The following is a 10,800-nucleotide window of genomic DNA, read 5'->3' as shown; positions in this document are numbered from 1 at the left end:
GTCCTGAAGCCCATTTATGAGGGCCCCGCCCAATAACCTCATTGCCTCCCAAACTTCGCACCCTGATACCAGCCACTTGGGGGTTGAGATTTCAATATATGACTGGGTCAGGAATACAAATACACATTTAAGACATGTCACCCCTGTCTAAGATGTGGCTCCATCTTACCAGATGTAGGCTGTGTTTGCCATGCGTGTTCCTGTGACCAGCACTTAGCTAATGGTGAGTGCTGTCATCTCATCTTAGTGTGATTTGAAAGTAAATACTGCTTTTAAAAAAGAAGTGTTTCAAGCCTGCTTAAGATAACTTTTATCCTTTGGGTACAGATCCCTCCTTATATATTTTAATTGTCTTATCTAACAACTCACCTTTCCTGAGACTGGTTTTCACCAGTTTCACCTTGGTGATGAATTAGTATTGACTGCTTGGCCTTTGAAGCCACATGACTGTGTTACTAGGTTTTCTCAACAGAATTTACTGTAAGCACCATGAAATACCTACCATGTCTTCTCACGCACTTTGTCTTTAATCCATATTTGTCAAGTAAGAATGTTAAATCCAGTTTTCTTTTATAACATTTTACAGACAAGACTTTCAAATGCCTCGATTTTCAATCCTAGGATAACCTTGATTAAAAATCTACCTTTGATTTATTTATATCTGGTAGTTTGGCTTTGACTGGCTTTATGGCCAACTTTGTCTAAGGAAAAATTAGTTAAGTTTCTTTAGGGTTAGTGACTTTTAACTAATTGCTGCTTTCCTATTGTTTGTCCTTTTGTCACATTCCCTCTGAAGTTGGGAGAAAGAAAACTTTCCCATCGCCCCTTGAGGTTCAGGTTTGGAGGCCTGTGGACTGAAGTAACAAAGACAGATTAGAAGGAGCAGACGGATTTTTATTCATGAATGCATGAGCACACAGGAAAACGTGACTTTCCAAATAACCCGAAATGAGGGGTGCTTCAGCAAACTGCAAGGGGAAGGAAAGGGCCCCATGGAAGAACAAGGGAGTTTACAGATGAGAGAAGGAAACCGAGTTGGAATGTCTGTTTATGCAGCTCCAAGGGACCTTCCTTGGCTTCTTTGCAGGCACTAGAATTTCACTGGAAAGGGATCTGGTGAGCCTGCTCCCAAAGGCTTGTGCCTTCAGCCACAGAGGAGATCAGAAAAGCTTTCTGTACCAGTTGACTGTCAGATGGTTTTAGCTTAGAATCACCCTCAGAGCCAGGGCAAAGCTCAGGGGTGGAGTAGGTGCCCAGACAGATGAGGGCCCTGGATCCATCACCAGCACCAACCAAAACAAAAACAATAACAACAAAAGCAATCGCCTTTGCTTACTTCTGGGGTCACTTCACTTTCTTCTTCCTGCATTTTTGCTGCTCTTTAACAGTTTTATTTGTGTTGCTGCTCAAATTTGGTTGATTTTTAGAAAGAGCAGGCATAAAGAGTTGGTAGAACAGTATTTCAACTACTCAGGGTTGATTTGTGACTGGAGGGATGAGGTAACATGATTCCAATTTAATGGTAACCAGGACAGCCATGTCTGAGAATGTGAGGCTAGTGAGGGATGGCAGCAGCTATGACACTCATAAGGCCACACAACTATGCAAACTGTTAACTAGAGCTAGGTCCAGAGGTTGAGGAGAGCACAGAAGTCCAGGACCTAAAAATTCCACAAGGTTGAACCAGTAAATAGGAAGTACAACTCAACTCGGACTAGGCTTGGAAAAGGGGGACAGAGAAGAACATATATTCTACTAAGTAACTTATGGAAATTTCTCCAAAGCAGACCACATCCTTGCACACAAAACAAATCTCAGCAACAGTAAAAATGAAAAGAAGTAACTCTGTGCGCTCTATCTCACAACAATGCAAAAGGCTGTTAAAACCAACAGCAGAAGACTCTCCAGGAACAACATGAACTCATGAAGATCAATACACCACTAAATGATGACTTAGTCAAAAAAAAAAATGAGAAAGAAATAAAAAAAAATCCTGCAGCTAAATGAAAAAGAAAACACAACAAAACCTTTGGGAATAGGATAGCCCCACTAGCCAAAGTGATAGATTGAAGCTCCCACATTAAGAACCAGACAGAGAGAACACACAATGACTTAATGACATGACACAAGAATGTGGAAAAACAAAAACAAAACAATCCCAACTCAGGTAGACAGGAGGAAGTAAAAATAGCAGCAGAAATTAATGAAGGAAAACCAAAGAAAACAATACAAAGAATCAACAAATCTAAGAGCTGCTTTCTTGAGAAGATAAACAAGATCAAAAGACCTTTAGCACAGTTAACAAAAAAGAAAATTACTCAAACTAACAGAATCATGGCTCAAATGAACAGAAATAGAAACGCCATGAAAAAATACAGCCTCTCCCATTCCACACACCGAGTGGGACCCTGACCCATACTCACCCACCAGACAGAACCCACCCACTTTCCCACGGGCTACACACATGAACTTAGCTATCAGTGTCCCTCGTTCCTGTCCCTAGCTCTCTCTCCAGCTGCTGATTTTATCTTACCACCCAATTCTTTTGGCCACAGAGGTCCCTTCTATTTTTATTTTTTTATTTTATTTTTTTTAAATATTTATTTATTATATATACAATATGCTGTCTGTGTGTATGCCTGAAGGCCAGAAGAGGACACCAGACCCCATTACAGATGGTTGTGAGCCACCATGTGGTTGCTGGGAATTGAACTCAGGACCTTTGGAAGAACAGGCAATGCTCTTAACCTCTGAGCCATCTCTCCAGCCCCCCCTTCTATTTTTAGAATGGATTCAGGGACATATTCTTGTTTCAGGGCCATAAAAATAGATAAAACTGTAAATGATGATACTTGTACAAATATCAATGGGACATTTATCAAAGATAACATTTAAGTCATTCATTGACAAGGGAACAGCAGGGCATTCAAAACAATTCTGAAGTGTACCCCGAAAGGAGACACATGCATAGCCACTCGGAGAGGTTCATTTGACCTCTGGAGAGAAGAATTCGCCAAGAGACAGACTCTATCCATCTGCTTTTTCACGGACTAGGCTGACTTTGCTATTTGTTTTCCGCAACTTCCAGAGTTAAAGTACTCAGATAGCGACAGGCATAGTTTCCCACAGAAGCAGACAGTAAACTGGTGCAGGGGACATACTGCGTTGAGCTGTGTCTCATCTCTCACAGGCCCTCTGCACAGGCCTTTGCCCTACTGCTCTGTCTCTCCCCTCCCTGACACCACAGAACCTACTATTCCATGACACTCTCTACCTTGCCTCCGACTCCAGTCCCACTGTCTCCTTCTTCTCTGCTATTTTTCTGGGCGCACCTACAATCTGTCGCATGCTCTCCACCATTCCCCGTGGCACAGGGACTTGATCTGGTCTGACAAGGTTGCATCTCAGTTCATCACACAATGGATAGTGGTCGTGTGTAGGGTCTTCATTCAGTTTTGATGCAATGCATCAACAAATGAAAAACAAGACACTCTCAGCAGCCAGGGGAAGCGATGGTGGGACTTCTGGATGATGCTAACATAGACTGGCTAGCTCCCCTCCCTTCTGTAAAACAGGCCACTTCTTCCCACCCACAGTTTCGGAAAACACACCCCCCTATTAGATGGGAATATTTGAGAATATTGAAAATGCTAACTCCTCCTTCTCAAAAGTCACAGTGGCAAAACTATTTTTCTGGAGATTTCAGCTGAATCCTAGGACTGTCCGGTTAACTTCTGAGACACGCCCTCAAGCCTACCAGAGCCCACCCCTGACTGGAGGGCTTTGTGCACTAATGGGTCAACCTCGGTTCTATTTTTAAATACCATGGATTGAGTAATGTTAATTCTTATAACACCTAGTGGACACTCCTTGAAATCACATTTCACTTACAAACCTGTGTGGGACCTCTGTGAACACACTCCAGTCCATGGTGGAACAAAAACCACCTACTAAGGTACCAACCTAGGCTTTTGGTTCTCTCTGTGACCGCCCTTCTACTTTGCATAGCTGAGAACACCCAATCTATTGCACACCCTAAGAAGCCTCCTTACCATATACAGTGCTTCATTCTGCTGCTGGGATCCATACTAGAAGCTGAATTTGGGTCTATAGCCATAGTGGGGGATGAGGGGCTGGACCTTGAGGGTAGAGTCTGGAAAACAACATTGACAAGGTCCTGACAGTGGCCTCCACAGACGCCTTCTAGTCCATGCACAGAGCAAGCTAGTCAGAGGTTCTGGGGAGCTGGCAGCTTTGTACAAACCTCAGCCCCAGCTTCCCTAGAACAATGTGAGATGGCCACACACCTCTTCCTAGTGGGCAGGACCCAGTTGCCACAGTGCTGTTTGCTTTTCATCATCCTTTCCCATCCCCCCTCCTACCCAGCATCTCTTGGTATTATTCCCCAAATAAACTGCATGTACTGACATTCGAATCTTGAGCTCATTTAAGAAGAACCTCAGACCCCCCACAGGGGAAACCTTCTGTTTCAATGGTGTGCCAACTGTTAGCTCCATCAGGAACCTAGACAGGCTGGAGCATACAGTCATCGCCATAGGTTTGCCATCAACGAAGGGGTCACAGGGACATGGAAAGAAAGATACTTGCCTACAGATGAGCAAGCACAGCTATGCACAGTCTATGCAAGAGATTCCTGACCACTAGTGCTGGTCCCTAAGTCAGAGCTGACAAACACATCTTTAAATATATTCGTGAAATGTTTCCACTATCACTAAAATGTTCTCCTACCAGGCATTTAAAAAAATAAAGACCGATTCCCAGGGAGGCTGGGGCAGTTGTTTGCTGCTGCATGGGGCAGGTGCCACCGCTACGCTGCAATACAGAATTCTCCTTTGTAAGATGACTTACTGACACCAGAAAGGCGTGTAACTCTATCCAAAAAAGGGAAAACTGTGACGAGCCATCTATAATTGCTATTCATTTTGTGCTAGGTTGTGTTCAGAAAAATCCTTGAACTGACGGCTCCAAACAATGCAGCATAAAGTAATGGAGAAACGAATCAGCATCAGGTAGAACTCTTATTGATGCCCATCTTCTCCTCAAAACAGTCCAGTTGGCTGGCAGCACATCATCACTGGTTCCCATCCATCAAGAAAATGCATCAGGCCATCCTAGAAATGGCACAGAGAGAGGGTGCTAGCTGTTCAGTCTCCTAAAGCACGGAAACACGATCTCAAAACCATAGTGTTATATACATGGACACCAAACTAGAACCACACTTAGCCATGGTTGTGAGGCATCTTCCAGATGCCACAACGTAAGCTCCAAGAACGATGGCATTTAACCTGTTTCTTTGGGAATAGCCCCTACACCTTCATCCACACAGGGAGGGACCACCATATGTCTATGGGAATACCATAATACTCCTAGTGCCTGAAACGGACGGAAAGTGTTAAACTTACCTCTCTCAAAAATCCCCCATTATAAAACACCAAAAGGTCAATGTTTTACTGAAGACAAGCCTGTGTCTGCTGTCTCTGGTGTTGATTTTTCGGCTCTCTCACGATTGCTTTTTCGTGGTTACTCATGTGATTTCTTTCCTTTATTTCTCTTCCGCTCTTCTTTTTGATAGTGTCTAGATCTATGTATGTATTGAGAGTGGCACACACGCCGCATTACACATGTGAAGACAGACGGACAGTTTGTGCAGAACAACCAAGGGAGATGAAATTAGTCCGCCTCTCCTGAGCATGCAGGGAGAGGAGGCCAAAGGTGAACCGGAAGAATAGTTACCCCACACCAAGAACAGGAAAAGGGCAAAACGCAGCAAGTTTTACTGAAGATTTGGTGGCAAAAGGACAAGAAGAGGCCGAGCCCGCTTGCTGTGAGCAGTGGGATGGAGTAGAAGTTCTCTGTTCAGCCTTAGATGCATGGCAGTCCCCACTTAGCCTGAGAATACTCCCAGTCATCAAGATGGGACACCTAGACCCGTGACAAAGGACAGAGATATAATGCCAAGGTGGCATGGTCTTCAGCCTAGGCGTGGTCCTGAGCCATGGCTGTCATCCCTGCTGGCTAGCCAGGCTATGTCCCCCAGCCGCAGTTGCCAATGTTACGTGGGACAGACATCTAAGCAGATGGGTCTAGTCAGGTCAAAGCATCACAAAGACTAATAGATGATGATTCTGAGATTTTTCAAGATGCTCACTTTGAGGTAGTTTGTTTTGTAGCAATAAATGGCACAAGTCTACAGCTGGTTTAAACAAAATTCTTTGTAATCTATGCATTTGACATTCTGCTTGTGTGGGAATGAAAATCAGAGGAGAATCACAGAACTTGTATGTCCTACTATGGGAGTTACTTTTGTGTTGGAGTGACCAAAAGACCTGACAGAAACAACTTAAGAAGAGAGCTGGTTTTTGTTGTTATTGTTGTTGTTGTTGTTTTGCCTCATAGTCTTAGAAGGTTCAGGTCGTTGCTGTTTAGGTCCATGATACTGAAGAGAACATTATGGCTTTAGGAGTTTCTGGTAGACAGCAGTTGTTCATGTTACAGAGGACCAGTAAGCAAAGACAGTAGACAGGAAGTGACAAAAGACACTATACCCTGAAGTAGTTCCTTCCAGTGACATACTTCTTCTAGCTAGGTTCACTTCTCAAAGTTTCCAGAATTTCCCATAACAGCATCACTAACTGTCGAGCAAGCTTTCAAAATAAGAGCCCGTGTTAGATATTTCAGATTCAAACAAGAATATTAACTGTTTGGAAAAACTAAAGAAATTGAGGTGGCCCCTGAGTCCCACGAGGGACACTGAAGCTATGACCAACAGGTACACGGAGAAAAGAACAGGGGAGATGCCAAAGTGTATTATGCAAGCCGAATTCTAGACCATGCTTGCGTCCCATGGGGACTCACTCCTAGAGCCTGGTGCCTTATGTCAGGTAGAAGTCGCTCCATCTGTGCTCCTTGAAATTAATTCCATAGGCTAATTAGTAACTCTCCATTAGCCAGAAGATTGGGATCACCAATCACCTCATGTTTTAGAGTTCACAGTCTTATGCACAGCCATAAAACCATCTCTCATTGCCTCATTACTGAAATTCTACTACATTGAAAATTACTCCTACTTTCAGAAAGAACTCATCAGGAACTATGAAACAGTTTTGATTGACAGATAACATCCTCCTCTTCCCACCTATAAACACACATCTGCCATTTAGTGTTGGCATTGATATTCTCCTTTTGCAGAGGGCCCCACCAGGTATGCTGCATGCATTATAGAAGTTTTGCTTTTACAAACTCTAAATTGTTTTTTCCACACATTTTTACTCTGAAATTCTAAACCCTAGTAACTGGATATGTGATTTATTTAGAGACAGGCCCAGAAAAGAGGCAACTAAAGGGTTAGATGTGGTGTTGCATGCTTGTAATCCCAGCATTTAAAAAGTGAAGGCAGGAAGTCACAGGTTCTAGGCTAGCTGTCACTATATAGCAAGAGCCCCACCCCTCCCCCATACACACACAATCCTAATAGGAAGATCCAGAAGTAGCCTGGTTTCACTTCCAGCTCGGTCACCTGTTCTCTAGAAGATAAGCACACAAATGTCTGCGGATTAACCAGGGCCTTAAAAGATGGTGCAGTTCCACATCAGACCCGGGTCTCAGTGTAGTCTCCAGGAAATGGATGACCCAGACCTCAGCTGCTTCACCCACTCAAAGAGGGACCACTCATTCTGACACTGGACATCCCACAGACTCAGTTATCTGAACGTCCTTTGAGAAGCAGACAGTGGCAGCAAATGAGGAGGTGGTTTTCTTCGAGCAGCACACTACAGTCATCCGAGGGAAAGGCAGAAAGCAATGAGCTTCGTGAATACAGGAAACTGAACTGTCCAGGCTCCTGGAAGTAGCACATACAAGTGGAACACATCAGCTGCTCAGGCAGTTCTCGGAGGGACCGCTGGGCAGTGGCAGATGGTCGGTGTCTTGAGTTAGGGATGCCTGGATTCCTCTCTTTACCACAACAGAAGCAAAGGGGCAAGGATCTTTAGGATCCCTCCCCTTTGCACGATATCACAAAAGCTGTTCAAAGTTCCCCTATTGAGCCACACAGCTGGTGATGGAGGAAGGTCATTGGCTAATAAAGAAACTGCCTTGGCCCTTTTGATAGGCCAGCCTTTAGGTTGGTGGAGTAAACAGAACAGAATGCTGGGAGGAAGAGGAAGTGAGCTCAGATTCTATAGCTCTCCTCTCTGGGGCAGATGCCATGAAGCTCTGACCCAGGATGGACATAGGCTAGAATATTTCTGGTAAGCGCACCTTGGGGTGCTGCACACATTAATAGAAATGGGCTAAGCAGTGTTTATATGAATATAGTTTGTGTGTCGTTATTTTGGGGCATAAGCTAGCCAGGCAGCCAGGAGCCGGGCGGCAGGAACACAGCCCACAGCTCCCACTACACAGCTGGGACAAGCAACTTTACTGCTTCTAGAACTCAGACCTGCCTAGAAACTTGCTTTTTGGTCATCTAGTTTGCGAATCACATTGCCTTAAATTACAAATGAATCCCTTATTTTTTGCCCCCAAGATAAAAACATGACTGCCTTCCATCTTACCCAACCCTTAGAGATCTTCCTCAGCCTGTGCACACGTTTCTGTGAGAAGCATGCTCTGCGGGAACTCAGCCAAAATGCAACAGGTATCCATCACACAATGGGGAACAAGTCAGATGAAAACCTAGGTCTAAACAGTCGTCTCCAGGGCACATGCTGTCTGGCGCCTTCTCCTGTGGATTGTAAGGGCTCCCATTCAGATAGCAAAGGTACTGTTTTAAGACAGCTTCACATTCCTGTAAACGGAGGACAATCTTATGCAGTTGTAGCACAGTCCTTTGGATGAGGCACCTCTGGCAGCAGGCAGGACAACCTGAATTTACATGCAAATGCAGCAAATGCCAGTGGAGAGACAGAGCAGCCTCCCAACAGAACTTGGAAAGATTCACAAGGAACAAAGGCTTCAGTTAAAGATAATACAGCCAGCTTTTCTGTAAAATACTCAAATATGCTGTATGGCTACATGCTTGCAAGGGGGGAATCATTTTCCACCTGTAAGACGTGCTTACCTGTTGTAGAGGAGAATGTCTGGTTTCCAAATCTGGCCATCTGGGAAGCGAACATTCTTCACTCCGGGGTACTCGGACATGTTCCACTGCAAATAGTGATCTGTCCAAGACTGACAAAGATGGAGCATTAGCAGTATGCTGTCCCCTGGCTTACTTTTATTTCTCGTAAGAAGTTGCTGGGGAAGCTCAAAGCCCAAAAGAGTTCAGACATTATTCTATAAGTGAGCTGGCATCTATAAAGTATAAGGAAACTGAGAATTAAATAATCCCTTCTAAAATTATCTAGAATGGCATAAAAATCACATTTGGGGACTGCTGTCACCGTGATCACATTCAGATGGAGGTATTAAAGCTAATTCCATCTCACTGCACACCCCTAGGCTTAGGCTTCGCCTCTTCTTGATAGACAGGTTACTTCTAACCAAATTAATAATGGTTCTGCTTTCAAAGTTTTCCCTAAAAGGGCATTTTGGAAAAAAAAATAAATTCACTTATTGAAACTGGAAACAAAACCAAACTATAGAAATGTCAGCTATTTGATAAAGCAGAACCTCTTAGAACTTCTGAGGGCACACTTAAATATGTGTGATTTTGTCTTATGGACAATGCTTTATTTTATTAATTTATATTTATTTTATATCCCAACCACAGCCTTCTCTCCCTTCTCTCATACCTTCCCTATTTCTCCCTGCTCCAATCTACCCCTTCTCTGTAATCACCCAGAAAGGGGCCAGCCTCCCATCTGCCTCAGCAAAGCCTGGCATATCAATCTGCCATAAGACCAAGCACCTCCCCCTATATGCAAGCTGGGATAGGCAATTCAGCATGAAGAATAGGTTTCCAAGAGCTAGTCAGAGCACCAGGATACCTCCTGCTCCCGAATTGCCAGGAGTCCCACATACAGAGCAAGCTACACAACTGTCATATATATGCAGAGGGCCTAGGTCGGTCCCATGCAGGCTGTCTGGTGTTGGTTCAGACTCAGTGAGCTCCCATGAGCCAGGCTATTTGCTTCTATGGGTTTTTCTGCAGTGTTCCTGACTCCTCTTCCATTTCCCACAATCCCTCTTCCCTCTCCTCAGCAGCCCCACGTTTGACTGTGGGTTTTTGAATCTGCCTCAGTCACTGGATGAAGGCTTTCTGATAACAACTTGAATAGTCATCAATCCAATCACAAGGGATGGTCAGTTCAGGCTGCCAGGAGTCCTAACTGGGGCCATCCTTGTAGACGTGTGGAAGTTTCCCTCGCATCGGACTTCTACCCAACTTTGTAAAGCCCCCCCTCTACAGTCATCTCTCTCAGCATGGACAATGTTTTTGACAGTACAAGCTGATACCTCAAAGCGGGCCTCAGCAGTAGAACACAGACACAAGAATGAGGACTCAGGAGCATCCACAAGTAAAGTAATCCAGCATCAGGCCCTCCAGAATCATCTCTACCTCTGGAACACTTATAGTCCTTGCTCCAATAACCAGGTAACTCCAGCCATTCCCAGGGCCAAGACTGCAGAGCTATCACAGGTAGAGTCTCCTGCTACTGGCAGGCAACCATCCTTGCGCCGTTAGGTCTCAGGGCTGGCAGCAAAGGACCCATTAAAAAGATCCCGACTTTCCAGGACTTATGAGTGTGCTATACCCCCATCTAAAACCAGAGTGTCCCCCATAATCAGACACATTCTCATTTGTCCCCTGAAACATATCCAAATTATTTATGCTAA

At 44.4% G+C, this 10,800-nt stretch overlaps 1 protein-coding gene across 2 annotated transcripts in view; it reads right to left on the bottom strand.

Annotated features, from left to right (window-relative positions):
* The window catches only part of Chrna7 (cholinergic receptor nicotinic alpha 7 subunit), a 109,100-nt gene that overhangs the window by 40,600 nt on the left and 57,700 nt on the right, over window positions 1-10,800 (bottom strand). For both annotated transcript variants that reach the window (XM_005357810.2, XM_026784381.1), the window contains one exon: window positions 9,083-9,192. In XM_005357810.2, coding sequence (XP_005357867.1) covers window positions 9,083-9,192 — 110 coding nt within the window. The remainder of the gene's footprint in view (window positions 1-9,082; window positions 9,193-10,800) is intronic.

This window comes from Microtus ochrogaster, chromosome 22 (assembly GCF_000317375.1).
Source record: "Microtus ochrogaster isolate Prairie Vole_2 chromosome 22, MicOch1.0, whole genome shotgun sequence".
NCBI lineage: Eukaryota > Metazoa > Chordata > Mammalia > Rodentia > Cricetidae > Microtus > Microtus ochrogaster.
This window is presented reverse-complemented; position numbering and strand designations above follow the sequence as displayed.